Below are 22600 nucleotides of genomic sequence, written 5' to 3' on the forward strand. Positions count from 1 at the left end.
CTGTGTAGGTGCTGAGGTTCTCACAGCAGTGGTTATGAAGAGTTCTGTCTTCTGGGATATAGCGCTGTGCAGGTGCTGCGATTCTCACAGCGGTGGTCATGAAGAGTTCTGTCTTCTGGGATATAACGCCGTGTATTCCGTTGAAAGACAACCGACGTTTTGGATGAACATACCGCCTCCATCCCATCCACCTGTTTTGACGCTGGTATCTTTCTCGGCGTATGTTATCATGAAGATGGAAGTGATATGTTCCTCCGAAACGTCGACTGACTTTGAACGGACTGCACGACGTTGTATCCCAGAAGGTATTATTCTTCAGTTCATGAATATTTCACTTTGACGCATATTGAAAATTTAACATAACGTTTATGGGCATAGAGGTTTTTAGGATTGAATATTCTCACTTTTACCTTGAAGACGGAAGCATCAGGTTGTTTTTAAACGGCAGTAACCACCTACACAGTGCCAAAACATTCAAAGTCGTGGTATAAATCATCATACACTTAAAACCGCATTATCTGGTTGTATGTAATTCCCATCAATGTCACACGTAACTGTGCCGCGAATTTTGTTTTTCACGTTAGAAAACAAAACACTACTGTCCCGTTTAATTTAACGTGCTTGTATCCGGAATACTGCGCTATTGCTACGAGCTGGACTGCCGGTGTTCGATTCCTGGCAGTGGCAAGACTTTTCTCTTCTCCACAACGTCCAAACCGGCTGTGGGGCCCACCCAGGGTCCTAACCAGTGGTTACCAGGGGTAAAACGGCCGGATCGTGAAGCTGATCACTCGCCTCCATGTAGTTCCGAGATCAAAAATGGTGGAGCTATACTACCATTCAGCCATATGTCTTCATGGCGTGGTGTTTAATTAATTAGGCACAGGGATTTTACCTTTGTATCTGTATGAACGTGGAGTTAAGAAGGCTGTGAATTCTAATACAGTGCAGTAGTACTACGAAGGGGAATGAACGTAGGAATTTGGTGGGAAAGCCAGAAGGAGAGAGACCATTGGGAAGACCAAGACGTAGGCGGTTGGATATTATTAAAATTAATCTTAGAGAGGTTGGCTGGGGTGATACGGACTGAATTGGTCTGGGCCGGGATAGGGACCGATGGAGGGCTCTCGTGAACACGGTAATGAACCTTCGGATTCCATAAAATATTAAGGAAATTCTTGAGTAGTTACAGAAATGGCAGTTTTTGAAGAAGCGTTCATCTCCGTGGAGTTAGTTATGTAGTAATATTACAAGTTAGTTAAAATGATGTAATGTTAGGGACAGCGCGTGTTCCATAAACATTGATTTTTGACTACAGAAAGCTCAATAATTAATGCATGAAATTTGTTTTTATTACTGCATGATCTGCTTGTAGATTGAAACCGTAACGGAATGAAGCCTCGACGCGCCAGCACATACGTGTATAAACGGATGGGGCGTGATCAAGAGAACACGGCGTGTGTTGTGCACATCCACGTGTGGCCGAGTCGATTTTTAAAAGTCGCCACAGTGTAGCATGTGTAACAGTGGCCCTGGACTTAATACCTTGTTTTGACAGCAGATGGCAGGCAGGACGTCTCTTTTGTTGCTGTGCCTATAGCTTTTTGAAGTTCTGTTTCCATTTGAATTCTTTCCCCTTTACAAGTTGGCACATATGGTATGCGTTTGTTCTGTTACTGTTAAAAGTTTTTTTATGGGGTTGGTGTACATCTGGAAGTACGGAGTTCAGGGGAAAGGGTGGCAGTAACCCTTGCGCCTTAGGAGTTACAGGATTGTCTTAATTAATAGAAAGGAAAGACCAAAAGTTAAGGTCAGTTCATTGAATTAGGTTGTATATTGTTGAAAAACGCAATGTAATGTATGAAAATTAAATCTTCTGAGGTATAACACCATGTAGTCCATTGAAAGGCAGTCGACGTTTCGGAGGAACATTTCGCCATCGTCTCAATTTCTTGCAAAGTTATGAAAGTCAGCCCGTTTTAAGGAAGAAAAAAAACATTTATCAAAGATGTCACTTCTGTACTCATTTCGTAATAATTAATATATATATATAGTTATTCATGAGAAGCTGATGCTCGTTCATCTGGTCAAAATATCCTGCACATTTTATGGAACCCTAATGTTCATTACCATGTTCACAAGAGCTCTTCACTGGGCCATATCCTCGCCCTCATCTCACTGAGATACATTTTGATATATTTTCCTTCCTTCTACGCTCCAGAGGCCACCCAGGTCTTACGTACAAAATAATGCCGAAGTAAAGAATACGTGGAGCTTTTACCCCACGCCTTATGTATTCGTCCAAGACGTTCATCCGTCAGAATTAGCCTTTTTGTACTAGAAATTGTATAGTTTGGTAAATAGATACCAGGGTTTCAGACAGCCTGCTACCTCAATATTCAGCGTAGCATTATGCCCTGTACCGTAATCTTTATATTTACCTAAGAATTTCTGAGATCGTGAAGTTTATTTTGAATATTACATTGTTTTGGGTATGTATTTTCTAGAGTGGATTGCGCTAATGTGTTATGGACTTCTTTTTGTACCAAGCTGTGGACTTCGTTCCTTCATCGGCCGTCTTCTGCGATCGATTTCGAATCCCTTCCCCAGAAACAGTTAAAAAGTCCAGCGACAGTGGTACAAAGCAGAACAGTTTGTGTGTTCTATGGGGTTGAAGATTTAGTACAACCCCTGCTGTACATATAAGAAAAAGAAAACCATGACAGGTATAACTGTCGGAAAGGGGGAAGTTTAGGGAGAGATAAAGAGGGGGTTGAAGCGTACTAGGTACGAAAGGGGTTTCCCCCTTTCAGCTTCTTCCAGATTCTCCCCCCCCTCCCAACCCTTCACTGCAGACCGCAAAGCCTCTGCGACTTTTCATCAATCATGAGACATTAAGCTGTTTTACAACCCTTCCCAAACCATCCCAGACCGAACCAGCCCCACTGCTTCTGAAATCAGGTTTCCTTGGACACGACATTTCATTATTCATGCGTTGGACATGACACAGCTTTCTAATTTTATGAAACTGTTATTAATTAATTTTTAGAAAGATACCTTTTTCCCTTAAGGACTGCTCTCTGTTAGGTCCGCGCTCCCATGTACTGATGGTTCCTTGATTATCGTATCGTCAGGTCAAATCTGACGTATCCATCTTTTGTTTTAGAGCTTCGGTGTTGATTTTTTTGTATCTCGCCTCTTTGGTTTTTGTTTTCTGCGTGGGTTGAGTTTTTGTTGGCCATTTCATCCTTTTAATTAAGCCTTCAATCAGTGATGTAAGCTGGGATAAAAGCAAAAGAAGTCTTTACAGGTAGACTTGTGGGGAAATGATTTTTGCCTTGTCTCTTACCTACCTACATTTTTGTTTTCAAAACTTACCCCCTTTCCGTGTTTCTAGTGGAATATATAGATTGCTCTGTTCTCGGCTTTAGCAGTAACGGTTCTGACTTCTGTCAGCCCTGACGCCTCCTATCCTGGCAGCTTTTCTTTGTTTTCTTCTGGTCCTCCAGTCAGATGCTCAAATACTGTCCTAAAATAGGCCACGTCCGCTTCTACATCCTCCGCTTCATTATTCAGGATCAGCTAGTCGTTTGACGAATTGTTCGGAGTTACCGAAATCTCCGTTAAATAATACATGAATAAATGAGACGTAAAAATAAAAATTTCGGGTAGCTGAAAGCGAACTAATACAGTTTGAGAGGTACATGCCTTCTCCATCTTCAGGGTAGAAGTGTCTGTAGTGTCTACCAGACTACACAGCGTCACACCCTAGAAGACAGTTATCTTCATAACCACCACAACGAGTTGTTGGTGTAGCGGCAACTTTTTAGATGTGCATGCCGGGGGTTTCGAGTTCGAATGTCCGCCGAGACACCAGTATCCTGACAGTTTCGTAGTTTTCCTCAGCTCCTATAGCAAATTCCGGGATAGGATCTTCTTTAGGTCACAAGTACTTCCAGAGTTTTCTTTCATCTCCTATCGAAACATTCGATATCACATGATCTAAGATACCGACTAACTATCTATCTAATCTATCTATCTATCTATCTATCTATCTATCTATCTATCTATCTATCTATCTATCTATCTAACTTCATGATGGAGCTGAGCCCTTCTGGAGAAACCGCCAGTTTTCCACCTACTCAAGCACTTTCCAGCATTTTATGGAACCCGAAGGTTCATTACCTTGTTCACAAGAGCCCTCCACTGGTCCCTGTACTGAGTGAGTCAGATCAATCCAGTACATAACATCCCATCCTATCTGAGATCTGTTTTAATATTATCCACCCACCTGTATATAGGTCTTTATTGTGGTCTCTATCCTTCTGGCTTTCCCATCAAAATCCTGTGTTCCTGATCACCCCCATTCGTGCTACATGCCCTGCTTATCTCACCCTCCTTGCCTCGATTATTCTCATTATACTTGGAAAGGACTACAAGTTACGAAGCGCCTCTGCAGTCTCCCGTCACTTCATTTTCCTTCGGTCCAGATATAGCGTCTGTTGATAGGATGATAAATGAATGATGAATTGAAAAGGATCTGGAAGGAATCGTCTATAGTCTAATCAAGATATCCTGGAATTTTCCTAGAGGGACTGACAAGAAAGCCTGTCAGAATAGCCGATACCCAGGCCGGGATACGAACCGAACACCTCTCGAATATGAGTCTAGACCGCTACCGCTTACGTAACCCGCTCGGTATGTTTATTTTAGGATTCCTTATTGGCCATTTTTTAAAGAGTGGGGTTCATGTAAATGTAATTTAAAAATTGTCTCACTGTGGAAACTAGTGTTGTAAAACACCGTGTCAGTGACAAATGATTAGTGAACCAGCCTGTAGTGTCCCAGGCTGCGCTCGACCCAGCCCTTTCCATATATCTCTCCTTCGCCCCTCCCCTCCACTGTTTGACATATATTTTGAAACAGCTGGTAGTTTCCCAGGCTCTAGTTCCCGCAGGATGTTAGACGAGGCGCACCGCCTCATCCTGTCCGGTCCAGACTATATCACTGTGTTACAGCGAGCTGCACCCAACTCCCCGCTGTCCCTTGTTAAGTTGCTGGGCGCCACACAGTAGCCGCCTGTGATTTAGGCTTCCTGTCATCTAGCCCCTCCCCCACCTTCATTACCATCATCATGCATTTAACGAGCAGCATCCCTATATATGCTGCGTTGCCGTGTTGCACCGTGAGACCTTTAAATCATTTTGCTGACCTTTTTAACGTTATTAGTTTGCAGTAAAGTGCACCTCATTTGTGACCTTAGTTTTACAGTAAATGACCTGAAGGGTTATAGGATATAACGACGTATAGTCCGTGTGAATGTCAGCCGACGTTTCGTAGGAACGCTTCGTCTCCGTCTTACATGATCTGAGAATGATCCGAGTAAGATACCAGATGCGATTGCCACATGCTTTCACGCTGGTATATTCCTCGGCCTGTTCTTCGGCCCTGAAGATGTAGGCGAAATGTTTCTCCGAAACGTCGATTGATTTTCAACAGACTACACGGAGTTATATCCCAGAAGATAGAACTCCTCTTAACCACGGCTGTGAGAGCCTCGGATCTGTAGTAGATGCCCTGTTTTCGACGCACGTCAAATCCGTTTATAAAGCGTCACATTCCACGTGCGGCCATCGAGAAATGGGCCGGTAACAAACGTAATTGTATAGTTGACCCCGTGCTTAACTAATTAACCACTACCCCATGAAGACGTGTGGAGGAGCGGATGTCTAGATCCACATTTTCTTGACCTCGGCACTAGTTAAGAGGTGAGTGTTCAGCTTCATGGGCCCCGGTACCCATTGGATAGGAGGTTTGGTGGACTCCAGAGCCGGTCTGAACGACATAGAGAAGTGAAAATTCTTGCCCCCACTGGGACTCGAACTCTAACCCCTCGGTCGTCCAGCCCGTAGCTAGTCGCTATACAGACTGCGCTATATTAATCATACAAGGCTTAATTCCTTAGGCTATATAGTGTTCAGTGATAGGGAGAAGAATGAATGATTGGGGGGGGGGGACTGTTAGACTTACTTTCTTCATATGAAGGCTCCCACATTTTGTAGAAATCGGCTCAGAGATGGGGCTGAGGTTGTCAGCCTTACGCGTCGGCCGGCCGCCCTTTACACCCAGGAAGATTTCTGGTACTCATTTGTGTTAGAGGCTGAGTCGACCCCAGGGCCGTAGTGCGGCTGAAAAGATTAGGCCAATTGAAAAATGAAGTCACCTCATCGGGAATGAAACCGGTGACGTTCCGGCTTGTAGCGTAGTGCTTCATTCAACTACGCTACCGCGCGCCTCCGCAGATGTACAGTCATTCTGAAAACGTTGTCTAGCCTGCGGTTATGCATTTAAGAACGTCAGCAATTCCAGGAATCTTATCGCCCACTGCCGTGAGAATCCGTCTCCACACCCCAAGTCCCCTATGGTACAAATTACTTTACTAAGCTCGTAACCTTGTGTACCGCCTCTGGTGGTATATGATGGGGCCATAAAGTTGAATGGTATTCGAACACTTGTAAGAGAAACATAATAGGGAGTTCTCGGAGACAAAGTGTGTATGGGGGTGCAGTTTTCGTTGAAAGCTAGCTTCTGGACGTTGGGCTCAGCATGGTCTCCACTCATCACCAGTATTTTCAGAATAGATACAGTGAAATTATTTCTGTTTGACATGTTTCCTTACTAAGATAAATTATATATTTCAGGCGTAATAAAAATGTCACCCTCGTATTCACCCGCATAACACGCGTAGGTATGTCTTTCAAGTACACGGTAATGTATCTACTTGGAAAATTGGGCGCTAGCGAAATGTGGATGTTGCTACCTGGGTTTGAGGTATTTACCTATTTATGATCCAAAATGGCTTCTTCGTCAGTTTTTGCATTTAACTCTGGGGCCCATTGGGTTTTGTTAAACGCTCCCAATTTGATACGCGTTCCACTTTTCGAACAATGAGGACACCTTGAGTTTCTATGCGAGAGCAGTGAAGGAAGAGCTAATGAACAAGAACTGCCCCCCCCCCATTATGAAAGGTATCTCAGTGACTCATATAGACTTCATTGTTATGATGATAAGTGGTTGTAAAATGACGACATAACTACTAATAATTATTTTACAGTTTTAACATTGCCTTTATATCATATTTTTTTTCCCAAGACATTTTAGAACTTTATGCACAGTAGATAGCGTAGTTGTTTGAGACACTATGCTACAAGCCAGAAGGTTGGGAGTTTGATTCCCGGAGAGGTCATTGGATTTTTTTTTTTCCAGTTTACCTAATACTTCCAGCCGTGGTATGACCCTAGGGTCGACTCAGCCTCCAACAGAAATGAGTACCAGAAATCTTCCTAGGGATTAAATGGCAGCTGACCGATGCGTAAGACTGACATCTCTATCTGTGAACCGATTGTCTAGATAATGTGTGAGCCTCGTCGTCTCACAACCCTATGGGCCTCCCCGGCCTCTTACACGGATAACTTTGCCCTTTTTTAATGCATAGTAAATATGTTTTCAAATTTTTAGGATATAGGAGAGAAGTTGATGTATAGGCTGGCCCAGAAGCCAGTTAACCTAAAACATTATCTCGTACTGACGGGAGTGTTCAGGTTTAAAGCTGCCAGACAATTTGGACAACGGTATCACAGCGTTGTGAGTTGTGCATTGAACGTGGAGGACCTCATTTCGAACAATTTATAATGTATTTTAATGTATAGATTACTAACCAGTTAACTAACTACTGAGCCATAGGATGAAGGAGAGAAATTGCCGTGATATATATTTTTTTTAAATGGAAATCGTAGTGTCATTACTTCACGCATTGTTGTCGACGCGTTGCCAGCGAAGTTTCAGTACTTCAAAGCACGCTGCTTACTATATCAGTCACTATAACCTTCTGCTTTAACATTTAAGAACTGAAGCATTTTGCCCAAGAGGGCCTGTATGTATTTAGTATGGTTCTCAGAACAAACAGTGACTGTTTCCACAAACAGCATTAGCCGGTTTGGAATTGTAGTGGTGACGTAATGTGTTTCCTGTGAGGTACGAACTGAATTTACATGTATCTGTGTGTTCCGTATGGTTCTCACAGTAAACAGTGACTGTTTCCACAAACAGCATTAGCCGGTTGGGCTTTGTAGCGGAGACGTGATGTGTTTCCTGTGAGATACGAACTTAATATTTATATAACGGTTATCATTTAAATTAATTTTAGGGTTTGAAGTGGTTAAAATAGTTAATAGGAACTTAGCATTCTATATTATTATTTATTGCAATCAGTGTCATTTAAATTACATTTATGAAATATGGGAATTGAGAACTGATATTCCTACCGCTGTGTTAATCTGTTGCGATATCCGGGTACTTGCATTGTGAAAATCCCCTAGGTGTTTTTAACAGAACTGAGGAAACATATATGGAAATTACGAAGACATAATTTAGAAAGAGAACAGCAGCCTTGTACCTGGCGATAAATATCGTAACGCGTCTAATTATCGTTTCTGAAGTACCGGAGTAGAATCCCTACTGGTAGCAGGCTGTTCTGATAAGTTTGTCGGATTTTTCCCCAGTCTCACCACTCGGCGACAGAAACACTGCATTTAGGTAGGCAGGATTTTCGCTTTTCTGTATTCCTCTTGGCCCTCACGTCGTTAAGTATGCAGTCTGGCATAGACGTAACAGACATATTTGACAAGGCGTTGTAAAATAACCATAGGAAGGAAATAGATCATTAAAATGTGTGCATAATGTCAGAAGTATGTTTTTAATCGGCAGATTGGATGGAATCTGGGTTAGTTTTGCACACTTGGAGTGGTGGGGGCAAAGCAAAAAGCAATCAATAATTCCACTGCGATGCAGTGTTTCGCATACTTCGCTAAATATATTGTGCAGTGTCTGCGTCCCTTGCGTGGCGTCTGCATTATGGGGGAGGGAGGGAGAATGATCTGGGGTGACCGGTAACGTCTGAGGTGTGCACTGTGTGTATGAACTTATAGCACACCGGTGTGAAATAGTCTAGCTCCATTTGCTAGTCTTCGTCAACTGTGGTAACCCTTGTGGCAGAAATGAGAACTAGAAAAGAAAAGTGAAGTCCAGGCTGCATTATGGCAGCCAATTAAGAGAGATAAATTTTACAATTAATTAAAATATTGTTCTGTATTCTGTCAGTGTATAAACGAAACAAGTACGATAGTTGTTACGATTGGTCGTGTTAAAGCTTGAATGGTAGTTGTCCCTATTATCGTTTCGTAACCAACAGACAACTTCTTCTAAACGTGAGTGGACTGTGATGTGTTCAAGTTAGCTATGAAAATGGCTAGTTTTCACAATCCGAACGGTCATAATAACTCCAAGAAAAAAAAAGACTGAAAGCTGATAAGCAAGATTATATTTAAATTTAAAGTTCAAGATTTTCTGTCAGTGTTTTATAGCAAACTCGGGCGTATGGTTTACGACAATTCAGTTTTGTCGCCGCTCGTTTATTCTGCCCTGGACTACACGCTATACAGATGAATAAGCAGAGTTGCCTGATGATCAGGGGTTCTTAAGCTGCAGAACATAGAAACGAAACTGGATAAAGAAAGCTATCGCCTGGGTTGCAATGCTGTTTAGTCCGATAGTTCACCGGCGTTTCAGAGGAACTGTCATCACAGTACATTCTTTCGGTGAACTTAACCGAACATCACGCGTCAGATGCTAGAAGACGGTGCTCTATAAAATGATTTTTAATTCGTCAGTATGAGCGATGATATAAAAAGATAAAGTTATTCCTGTAACAGGCCATGGAGGCCCATAGGATTGTGAGACGTCGAGGCTCCCACATTTTCTAGACAGTCGGCTCACAGATGGCGGTGAAGTCAGCCCTACGCGCCCAACAGACCCTGGAGGCCTATGGGATTGTGAGAAACTCGAGGCTGATACATTTACTAGACAGTCGGCTCACAGATGGCGGCAAGGTTGTCAGCCTTATACGCCGGCCGCCCTTTACCCCCCCCCCCNATTCATGGTATTTATTTCTGATAGAGGCTGAGCTGCGGCTGGAAGGATTAGGTCAATTGAAAGAATCTGCGATCCTCCGTCTCGTAGCATAGTGCCTCAACCAACTACGTTATCGCGTGCACCCGAGCGGTAGTATGCAATTTGAGATTTTCACCGCTCTGCCCTCTTTGTAGAGGGCGCTGGGACATCTATTTCTCAAGGGGCACTGTATATGCTACCTCCCAGTGTCGGCTTGAGCAGTGGTCAGTCAGGGGTTTCGGGTCTTCCCCTGGCAGCAGAGTACACAGGAATTTTAAACCATTCTTTTTTTAAAACACTCGAATATCACTTTATTTGACAGTATTCAGAATTTAATTTGTTAATTATAATGTTTACAAATACGAATATATTTTTACGTCGGTTCATTTCCGAAACCTACGCCAGAGTCTTTTTTTCAGGAAGAAAATAGTTTACACGTCCCTTCCTCGTTGAGGGCGACGCTCAAGTGTTATCGGATGCCAGGCATTTACGGCGCTACCTAATTTTAAAAGACCATTGTTCGTAGAAATTGCCCCCCCCCCTTCTCCGAATGGTTCGTTTTTTAAATTGAGGAGGTCTTTGGTTCCTGTACTGACAGACTGCTTACTCTGCTTGGGTATGACGTGGTCATCACGCCATGTGTAGACATGTGCACACATGATCTGGCGTCCCCATGCTAAGGATGTTTAATATCATATTACCAAAGCAGAGGTTCTGAACCCATCTTGTTTAAAAGGCTCTATCGCTGTTATATTATGTTACATTTCCAAGGAAGAATTCATTTCTGTTGGGTTATCAAGAGCTAATTATACTTGACCCACGTGATATTGACGTGTTTTCCCTTACGATTTGCCACGTTTCTCTTTCAAGCTGTTCCTTACATCGAAATATTACAGATTTTCAGATTTACGGACTTCTGGATTGTGAGACCGTGCGGTCTGGCAGGCGGATACCGATGCTTCCTGAAGTTAAGGTAGCGTGTTTAAACGTTTGTATCCACCTACCAGACTTTACGATGTCACAGACGACGCAACCACAGTATGTTAGGATATTGGATAAAGGTAAGGTAAAGTTGCCCCTGTGCTTAACTAATTAAGCACTACGCCATGAAGGCGTGTGGGGGAGTAGATGTATAGATCCACATTTTCTTGACCTTGTCACTAGTTTGGGGTGAGTGGTCAGCTTCACGCCTTCGCCGCTTTATCCCTGGGAAAGAGCCCCTGGTACAGATTGGATACGAGGTTGAGAGGGCCCCAGAGCCGGTCTGGACCCTACCTGAACTCGAAGTCCGACCCCTCGGTCGTCCAGTCCGTAGCCAGTCGCAACACTGGCTACGCTATCTCGGCTTCTCAGGATATTGGGTATTAATTTTAATATCTGCGGTGTAAAAAACATAAATCTTGTATTTGAGAGATGCTCTGTTCGAACGTCAGAGAAGGCACTGTCTGTCCTAAAAGGAAGGGGGTTCTTAGGTCACGAGACATATTCCAGTACAGTGCTTCGGCTGCAGACTGAACTCTGGTAATGCTTGTTACCATTCAGTCCAGAAGCTTCTATCTTCTCGTCTGCTGTTTAAAAACGTAAAAATTAGAATATATGAAACCATAATATTGTCTGTGGTTCTGTATGGGTGTGAAATTTTATCTCTGACATTAAGGGAGGAACGTAGACTGAGGGTGTTTGAGAACAGGGTGTTGAGGCGAATATTTGGACCGAAGAGAGATGAAGTGACGGGAGGTTGGAGAAAACTACATAATGAGGAGCTTCATAACTTGTACTCTTCTCCAAGTAAAATTAGAATGATCAAGTGAAAGGGATGAAATTGGCAGGGCATGTAGCACGAATATGGAGAAGAAGAATGCATATAGGATATTGGTGGGAAAGCCGGAAGGAAAGAGACCAATAGGAAAGCACAGACGTAGATGGGTGGTTAATATTAAAATGGATCTTAGAGAGATAGCATGGGGCAGTATGCCCTGCATTGATCTGGCTCAGGATAGGGACCGTGGAGGGCTCTTGTGAACACGGTAATGAACCTTCGGGTTCCAAAAAATGTTGGGAAGTTCGTGAGTGTGTGAGCGATTGGTGGCTGTCGAAGAAGGGCTCAGCTACATGAAGTTAGTTTAGTTAGCACCCCGATACGGGCTGAACGATTGAGGGGTCCGAGTTCGAGTTCCGATATAGTCAAGCATTTTATTCTCCATATCGTCCAGACCGTCTCTGGGGCCAACCCAGCCTATCCAGCGGCTACCGGGGGTAAAGCGGCCGGGGTGTGAAGCTGATCACCCATCTCCAACTAGTACCGAGGTTAAGAAAATGTGGGTCTATACATCCACTCCCCCATACGCCTCCATGGCGTAATGCTTAATTAAGCACAGGGAAAGCTTTACATCGGCATCTTCCTAAGAAACCCTGATTAATCGGTCATCCTACCATCCAGCGCTAATAGTTTTAGGTAGCGACATCTTTATTAAAATCACCCTCTTCCTTCCTCTTGAGAGCTGTGAGGTTTTTAAGGCCGACATGGTTAAGATTCTGATATTTAGGATTAGTCTGTGTTCTGGTGGTGAGAGTTCCTGGCTACAGATCCAGTCATATGACTGTTATAAAAGGAGTTCATTCGTGAATTCAATGAAATGAGATATTCGTCAGACAGACGTTATCAAGTCAGTTCAGTGTGTGAGCAGTGGTTCTTCGTTCTTCATTCGTCACAGTGGAAGAGAAGACGCTCGTGGTCCAGTAAGGAATAGAGCGAGTCGTAGACAGGCATTGGTTGTGAGCTCTCATAAATAATTATAATTGTAAAGAAGTGTGAATAAATCCATCAGTTCCAGAACCCATTATTAATAGTCACGTAAACTCTTTATGCGTGACAATAGGGAGGAGATTCGATCTCTGGACAGCGTGATATGGAATCCTGCAGCCACTAAGACTTAACTCTCTAACGTTTTACTGGAAAGTACCATCCTCTTTGAATATGACGACGTATATTCCGTCAGAAGTTAATCGACTTTTCGGAGGAACATATTGCCTCAGTTTTTAGGGTTGAATATGCGAAGCAAGCAACAAGCTGCTCACATAACTTATCGTAGACCATGAAAATGCAGGCAATACGTTCAACTACCAGACTGCGTGGCAACACACGTCAGAAGATAAGAGTACATAGTTGCCACTGCTGATAACGTCAACACTGACAGACGCGTATGTTGGAAGGCGTAATTAAAAACAAAATAATGGTCTACCTGGTCACTACAGCAACAAAAGCACGATGTAGTCAGTAAGGTTTAATATGTAATTGACATTCGTAACATACTGACCTTTATAGTGTAAGTGAAAGACTAAAAAGGATACTGTGGGCAAACAAAGCACACCTCTCAATGTTTGAAAGGATGCATTCATTCCCAGAGGAGGAAGTGTGTGATTCATCTGCGCTTGACACATGTGTTGACTTGTTACATAGCCACAGGATACCTTGTGTAAAGCCGTGTTAAGGGATAACGGCACGAAACAGTGACATTACGTGTATATTGTCTATTAGTAGTCCCTGTGCTTAACTAATTAAGCACCACACCATGAAGGCGTATGGGGAGTCGATGTATAGATCTTGACTGCTGCACTAGTTGGAGGTGAGTGGTCAGCTTCATGCCCCGGCCGCTTTACCCCCGAGGAAAGAGCCTCCGGTACCCATTGGATAAGAGGCTGTGTGGGCCCCAGAGCTCGTCTGGACGACGTGAAGAAAAGAAAATTCTTGACTTACCTAGACTCGAGGGGGGGGTGCACGCGGTAGCGTAGTTGGTACAAGCCGGAAGGTCGCGGGTTCAAGTCCCGATGAGGTCATTGGTTTTTTTTTCAGTTGACCTAGTCCTTCCAGCCTCACTATGGACCTGGGGTCGACTCAGTCTCTAACAAAAATGAGTACCAGGAATTAATTAAATAATTTTCCTGGGGAGTAAAGCGCGGCCGGCGCTTAAGGCTGACCTTACCGTCATCTTTGAGCGGATTGTCTAGATAATGTGGGAGCCTCGACGTCTCACAACCCTATGGGCCTTCACGGCCTGTTACAGGGATAGCTTTACTTTTACTTTTTTTTTTACTTTACCGGGACTCGAACTCCGACCCCTCGGTCGTCCAGCCAGTAGCCAGTCGCTATCCCGGCTCAAAAATAGTAAGACTATTAAATAATTGGAAATGATGTGGAAGGAAGAAGTAATCGCCAGTTTTGAGGCACTGTCATCCCACATTTGCCTGGCGGGACTAAGGAAAACCACAACAGAAACATCCTCAGGGTAACCAATCTCGGGGCAGATACGTGAAACCGGAAGCTAAGCCGCTGGAGATGTAAACTGTCATTCAGTAAACCGTTTCGTAGAATTAATTTCAAAGTTTATAGTATGACTGGGGAACGCGGTAGCGTAGCACTATGCTACAAGCCGGAAGGTCGCGGGTTCCAGTCCCGATGACGTCATTGGATTTTTTCAGTTTACCTAATACAGCTGCGCTATGGCCCTGGAGTAAAGGGCGGCCGGCGCGTAAGGCTGACAGCCTCACCTCCATCTGTGAGTCGATTTTCTCTAAAATATGGGAGCCTCGACGTCTCACAACCGTATGGGCCTCGACGGCTTGTTACAGGGATACCTTTACTTTACCTTTCTAATAAGACTATTTCAGTGGCGGTTTCATGAAATGTATGTTATAGATTTATATGCTGTTTTCATGTTTTTCTCTACCGCGTACTTTTCTCAAGTAAGCTTTATAAGACTCTAAGCTTAATGAATTGTCCTTTGGGGGGGGGGGGACGACGGTTTCAGTAGTCTATATAACGTCGGAAGGAAGGTTCATTGATGAATTGGAAGGGATTCGGAAGGAAAAATTATTGGCTTAAACAAAGTACTCTCCAGCATTTGGCTTCAGGAACCGAGGAAAATCACGAGGGTACACAGATGGCTGGTATCTCGGCCGAGATTCGAACCCAGTAAATCCCGAATACAAGTCTGTATATAGAGAGTTACCGCTACACCAACGTGTAGCCAGACGTGTATACGTTGTGGCTTCAATATCACAATTCGATTTGCGGCTTATGTTTAATTAATTACGTCGCATGGTTACAAATATTAACCGGATTTGAAATCAGAGGAAAGCAATCAATTAAGTTATGTAGTGTCTTTTGGTTATGTGAGTTGAGTTGGCGTCATATGAATAAAAGAAATTATCGCCCGTTCATTCATCCATTGTTTTGCCTGCATCTATTGGCGACAGGAGTAGAGGATTGTCACGTGATGTCTGATCGTTTCCGCCCAGTAGTTCGGAAGGACGCGTTGGCATGTCGACCACTTGCAGGTATTGTAACAGCTACCTGTGCCACAGCTCCGTGGAGATGATGCCTAAGCGTGGGAAACTGAACGACCTCCAGAAAAAGGAATGTCATTTTAATTAAGTTGCGTTAGTAATGAAAACTAAGCTAAAGGCAGCTCATTAGAGGAAAGAGACTGCATCTCATGTTCTGTCGATGTCAGGCAGACGTATACACTGTCTAGCAAACGTTGACTCTTACTAAATTCTACGGGCTGCGATAGTTCAGTCGGTATACCTACGGGCCTTGGTTTCATTTTCAACAGAGGCAATAGATTTTCTTGATCTCCACAGCTTCCAGACTGGCTATGGGGCCCACGCAGCCTCTTATCCAATGGGTATCAGGGGCTCTTTCCTTTGGTAAAGCGGCCAATCAGAAATGGTGGACCTATACCTCCACCCCCATACATCTTCTTGGCGTGATGCTTAATTAAGCACACGGATAACTTTACTTTTTATTATTTGGTTGATTCAGTATCAAGTAAGTTGGTCCTCGTGGGAACGTGTTCCTTTCATATTCGGGATGTTCTCGGATCGAATAGACCGCCTCTGTGGTCTAGTGGTCAAAATTCCTGGCTGCAGATCCAGAGGTCCCGTGTTCGTTTCCAGGCGCTACCAGATTTTCTAAGAAGTACTTGGTCTGGAACGGAGTCCACGCAGCTTTGTGAGGATAATTGAGGAGCTATTTCAAGGAAAGGGCGGCTCCGGTCTAGAAAACCGAAATTAACGGGCGAGGGGACCCGTTGCGGTGCCCACACGACACTCTGTGCGCTAAAGTTGGCACTACGCCGACAAGCGGCGGTCGCAAGCGAACTACAGGCCACGGACTTTGTTTCTTGGATCGAATATCAATGGAGAGTGTCCACTGTCCTGAGGTCTAATCCCCGCCAGCGACGTTTCGAGATCATGCCGTAAAGAGGCACAATCACTTCTAGTTCACTGTTCGCAAATCACTCTTCCGTTCGACGCTGCCGGGTCTGAGCTGCTAACAACATCGATGAATAAACTGCTAATTAATTAAAGCAGTACAGTTTCTGACCAAACGTCGCGGCAGGATGGTTACCACTGCTTCGAATTCGGAAAATTTAGGGTTCAGATTTTTAACCCGGAGATTGGCTGTCCTGACTGAAATTTTTCATGGTTTTACACGGTCTCTGAAGATCATGGTAGTGCTCACTTCGTGCCGGGATATACAGGGCGGTCCTAATTTTTGTCGGGGTTTCCGTGGCATATAATTTTCAACAAATCTTTTTCAATTTTCAGCAAACAACAAATCTTACGGAATATGAAATTGTAACTCAAAAAGTTACAGCATAGCCAAGTAAAACATTTTGAATTGCACTCTCATATTCCGTAAGATCTGTTGTTTCCGGTTTGAAAATTATAGGCCCCGGAAACCCCGACAAATGGCGCAACCAGCTTTATTTGGCAGTATGATTAAAATTAATTAGAAACAGACACCATTTTGTGTACTGAAAACAAAATTGAAATGTAACCGGTTGCATCTGTTAAGCATGAAATTTAGAAGTATTGTCACGTGTATAAGTTGATCTGAGCGTGACTTTTTAAAACCACGTTATTGTGTCGCATGCATATCGGGCCTTGCTTGTACCAGGAATCATCACTTGACTGTTAATGTTATATTAGAAAATTTTTCCTGTTTCTTAAGCTATCCACAATTGACAGTTTAATTTCTTTCTTTCTTGTTACAGCAAATATATGACCATTAGTCTGAAACTAGTTTTAGTTCGTGTTGTTGCATCTAGGAGGCGGTAGTGGAGCTCGTCAGCGTCACTCTCCGCCATCATTCATAAATCTTGGAACTTGTAAATGAATGGGTTGAAACCTGTATGTGAGCCAACATTTGGACAAATGACCCATTATGATGTGTTGCTTGAACTTGCTCGAAGTGTGTGGGTTTTTCTTAAATATATAGTTTCCTGAGAGAGATGGGCCCTATGGTCTAGTGGTCAGAGTTCCGGGATACAGATCCTGAGGTCCCGGGTTCGATTACCGGCGCTGTCAGATTTTCTGAGAAGTAGTGGTTCTGGAACGGGGTCCATTCTGCCTCATGAGGATAATTGAGGAGCTGTTTCAAGGAAATAGAGACTCCGGTCTAGAAAACCGAAATTAACAGTCGTGAGAATTCATTGCGATGACCACGTGACAACCTCTATCCGCTAAAGTTGGCACTAACTTCGCCTATAAGCGGCGGTCGCTCGGTCGGTATGGTTTGCTTGCGGACTCAAGCCACGGAGTTTTTTTGTTTTTTTGTTGTTGTTAGAAGCGTCAGTGTTTGATGCCTGCGTTTTATCTTCGTCGCATGGATACGTTAAAATAAAGTTGTTAGGCTGTAGAATTCATTGTCACGAAATGCAAACAGAAAAATGAGGTATTGGTGTTAGTTATATTCGATTTATATTTTTCTTCTTGGCAGCATACATTTGCCTTTCATAAAGTCAGTAACTGCGAACAATACGTCAGTGTCAGGTTATATGAAGTTTTAGTGTACAGCGGTTTGTACGAACAGTTTCTGTTGATGGATATTACAGTATTATAGGTTATGAAATGTTATATCTGTTTTGAAATTTACATGTTTATTTCTTTTTTCTGGTTCAACGTTACAGCTATTACGTATACTGCAGTGATGTAAATAAAACAATTTTACATGTTCCTAAAAAGTAAGAAAGACGAACAGCCTAGTTTATATGCCGTTCGTATTCGGAATTATAATCCGGCGATGCTCCTTTGTTTCAGGGGACATTCTCCTTGATCGTGGAAGCTCTGCATGATAGAAACAATGCAACATCACGATCCGCCGGTAAGTTGTACTTCATTTTCTAACTCCCCCCACCCCAATTTCTCTGTCTCTCTTCCCCGCCTACACCCTCACATATCTTTTTCTCTCTTCTTCATTTGTTGTTTTTTTATTGTTTTAAGATATTTTGTTGTTAAGTTGGGTCACGTTCATCATGGCGGCCCAGTGGGATGACTGGTGACCTGGGAGCTCTTAGTGTTCTCAGTATTCATCACCATGGAAACGTGCCCACAAAACAAAAGCTAGTTCTCTTGAATTTGTTTTGTTTTTGTCTCTGTATATGTAGAAATTCTCTGCATTATGCATAGTTATGGTAGACACGTAATGTGTGTTCTAGAATAAAAAATAACCATAAAAAAAATATATATATATATATAACATTTTACTTAACGACATTATCTATCTGTAAGAAAGAAGCGGTCTTGATAATGTCACTGACGTTTTAAATTTATTGTATTATATGTAAAGAGGCCGGACTACGTGTAGATAAAAAACTGCAGAATTTATTCATGGTCCGTTTTTAAGCGCAAAAGCATGTATTTTCCAAGAATATATCGTCGCGTAGTTCGTTTATTAAGATAACACTGCACGTACTTATGTAACAGGACAGAATAAATTATGTCCTTCACGAAGCTATTATATTGCGACCTGATGTTGTCACGTTCACAGCGCTTCATGAAATGACACCCAGGATTCGTCGCAACATCTCATCTGGTTCAGCCCTTTCCGTGCTTAATTTAATTTCATACAAGCAGTTCAGGGGGGCACGCGGTAGCGTAGTTGGTTGAGGCGCTTATGCTACAGGCCAGAAGGTCGCGAGTTCGATTCCCAATGATGTCATTGTATTTTTCAATTGACCTAATCCTTCTAGCCGCACTATGGCCCTGGGGTCGACTCAGCCTCTAACAGAAATGAGTGCCAGGAGTCTTCCCGGGGTTAAAAGGCGGCTGGCCGTAGAAGTCTTGACGTCCCACAACCCTATGGGCCTCCACGACCTGTTACAGGGATAGCTTTTTCCTTTTTTTTTAACTTTACCTCCGAAACGTCGGTAATCATAATCCAGAAGGCAACAGTATGTAACTTTTTTTTATTGTTAGTGGGGTGGGACTAAGTCCCTTGTACTGCGGCCACTTCTGGCCTATTGTAACAGCCCCAGATGATAGGTGAGGGTGATTGTGGAGCAATTGGTGGAATGAAGATTGGCAGGGGAAACCGAAGTACTCGGAGAAAACCTGCCCCAGTGCCACTTTGTCCACCACAAATCCCACTTGACCAAACTCGGGATCGAACCCGGGCCACCGCGGTGGGAAGCTAGCGACTAACCGCTTGAGCTATGGCGCGGCCCCTTAACAGTATGTAACTTGCTAGGTTTATTAAGTTTATGCATTTTTTACCCCAGAAGTTTTATCTGATGTGTGGTCGGTTTTGGAAACTGCCCTGCTTAGAACACTTTTTCTTTGCGTTTGTGAAAGAAATGCGTAAGATCCGAAAGGAAACGGTCATGATGGCGTTCAGGTTGGCAAAAGTGATGCAGGCTGGGATGTATCCCACAGTGCCAGTTACAGATGCTCTTGCTAACTTAACTGTTTCCAATTCCTTAGCACACAAGATCCATCTAAACGTAGATGAAAAACTGGAAAGGTTTTCCATGTTATACGACAGCAAAGGAAGAAACACCGATGCAATTTATTTTTTAAAAGGCTCCAGAAGTGGACCCAACATAAGGGTGACAGCTGTTGACATTCCCCTGTCTCTCTTTATTGAGAGGATGGTTTGGATTTCATCTCCTTGCGAAAGTGAAGGCCCGTCTTCCGGTTGGACTTGTCCCCAGAGCACAGTGGAAACACGAGTGGTCATGCCACTCAACCCGCCTGTCTCCACTTAACAAGTTTGGGAGTCGTATCGAGAATCTTTGACCTGTGGGTCAGTGTACCACTCTCTCAGCCCCCTCCCCCTCCCCGCAGTGGGAATGACATAGCTAGCCCTAAATTGTTATCCAGGATGACTCCTCGAGTATATTGCACGTTTTTGGCAACTTGGGTTACGGGCTGAAGTTCGATTCCCAGCTACGGCGAGAGATTTTTCTCTTCTCCACACATCATTATTGCCTGTGAGGCCGTGTGGGCATTGGGTATCAGAGGTTCTTTTTACGAGGGATATGCAGCCAGGGCGTCAAGCTGATTTATTGCCGAGGTTAAGAATACATATACGTCTACCTTTAGTGAAACGGTATTCGAGCCTAGGACACTAGGGTTAGGGTTCAATCCCGTGTCTGTATTGGAAGCGTATGTTTTTAGGACGGTATCTGAACCAAGGACACTAGGGTTAGGGTTCATTGCCTTGGTTATATAGACTGCTGCAACGGAAGGCAAACCCCTGAGGGCGCGGACCCACTTGGTGGAAGCAGCCCTTGACGAAGGAAATGTGGTTCCAGTGCTGTGGATGTACATGGTCACACATCCGGAAGAAGGGAACAAAAAGGACACCTTCCTCCAAACACTGGCCCGTACCTGGGTCTCCCTCAGAGCCACTTTGCAGAGGACGTTTGAATTTCTAACAATGGCAGTGCGGAAATTCCCTCCTCACTTCCCTGCAAACACCTGGTAGCTGCAAATAGCGTTTTTTAATTTGCAAAAAAGAAGGAAAAAAATATGTATAACGTAAAGAAATGGGGAAGCCTGTTTGTGACAGGGGTGTCACAGCAAGTGTCCGTTAAACCCAAGTTTCATTTAGTGGTCAGACAGGTACCACTCGTTCGTTTTAGGGAGGTGTCGGCCTCAGATCTCGGTTCACTGGCCGGCTACCTTCACTAAGATTGATTTTCCTTCGTGCCTCCAGGAAAATGGCGGGATAGTAGTTCAGATTAGGGACGGTAGTTTCCTTTCACATCCTTTCCTGTTAATTATTCACTTATTCTACCATTCTGCGTAGTGGAGTTCGAACTGCTGAAGGAAATACCCGTTGTTCAGAACAGCATAATAAGCATTCTGTGGACAAAATTCAGAATTCTTTGTTGTAGAGAATCGGAATAGCTCACTTGGCTACGGGCTGGATGGCCAGGGTTCGATTCTCAGCACGGCAAGATTTCTCTCCACAGCATCCAGACCCGTTCTGCTATACACCCAGCCTCCCCACCAATGGGTACCGTGGGGTAAAGCGGCCGGTGCGTGAAGCTCACCTCCCTCTAGTGTCGATGTCAAGAATGGTGGAGCTATACCTCCACTCCCTCATATGTCTTTATGACATAGTGGTTAATTGATTAAGCGCAGCACAACTTTACCTTTTTTAAGAGGCAGGTGAACATAACTTAACCCCTTCATTTTGAGAAAATAATGAATATTATATTTGCCGAATGTTATCAGCAGTGTAAATTATGTGAAACCTTTGTCAGAAGGGATCTGTTGTAAGAGAGTTGAAGTGCGTTTCACTGTTGGGATTTCTAAGGGTCCAGTCTAGTCAGCATTCTTGCAGTTGAAGTGTAACGTACACCGTTGTTGCACAAACCTTCACATGTACCAGCCTGACGCATCGCAGTCTCTGACACAAAAATATCATAGCCTTATATTTTGTTCCCAGTCTGTGATTAAGCTACCCCTCTAGCTTCCTTATGCCCCCCTTCTGTACCAGGTGAACAAAACCTCCCCTTACCCCATTTCAGTAGGTAGCTAACCATTTTCTCAAGAATACTGATCAAGGGGGAAGGGGGCCTTTGAATCGGTGGATAATCAGGGTAAGAGAGTCTTAAAAACTACCTTCTTGAAGCACTCGTATAAGCTGCAGTAAGGGGATTGTTGGAAACCCCTGTGGTTTATAAGGTCATCATTTTCTGTAACATATAATAATAATAATAATCCTATTGGTGGTATCTTTGGACGCGGTCAGCTACTCTCTCTGGGCGAGGGAACCCCCCCCCCCACCGACATGGGAAATAGCAATACAGTTTGACCCTTAAAGAAACAGACACAGACGAAAATAAGAAAAAATTAAATTGTGTTTTAATTTATCTTCGTTATGAGTGGTATATGTTTTCTTTTAAGGCGTTATTAGCAAAGTCAACTGCCATTCATCTGAAGCAGCAGTCGATAGTTTGGTATTTACAATGTCATGGTGATAATTTGTGGTTTGTTCCCCTAACCTGCATCACTTGTTATATATAAAACACACGTAACTTCTCACCAAAGAAATTATCTTTTTTTTTTTTAAATACTGATGGTAAGGAAAGTTATACCTTTAACACTGCAGTTAACGGGAAATAAATTGTAAGAATGTGGGCCAGACTGTACTATAATTGTTGCATGGTATTCTGACTGATGCGTAATTTGTGGAATGATATGTTTTCCCCCTTTTTGAAATTATATATAGGTGTTCATAAGTTTTATGGATTGACTGATTTTGCTGTTCGAAATCAAGGCTACTATTACTTGG

At 43.4% G+C, this 22600-nt stretch overlaps 1 protein-coding gene across 1 annotated transcript in view; it reads left to right on the top strand.

The window, feature by feature from the left end:
- The window catches only part of LOC111868039 (neurogenic locus protein delta), a 79821-nt gene that overhangs the window by 17167 nt on the left and 40054 nt on the right, over window positions 1-22600 (top strand). The window contains exon 4 of the mRNA XM_023858383.2: window positions 18115-18178. Within this exon, the coding sequence (XP_023714151.1) occupies window positions 18115-18178 (64 nt within the window). The remainder of the gene's footprint in view (window positions 1-18114; window positions 18179-22600) is intronic.

Source organism: Cryptotermes secundus, unplaced genomic scaffold (genome assembly GCF_002891405.2).
Source record: "Cryptotermes secundus unplaced genomic scaffold, Csec_1.0 scaffold635, whole genome shotgun sequence".
Lineage (NCBI taxonomy): Eukaryota > Metazoa > Arthropoda > Insecta > Blattodea > Kalotermitidae > Cryptotermes > Cryptotermes secundus.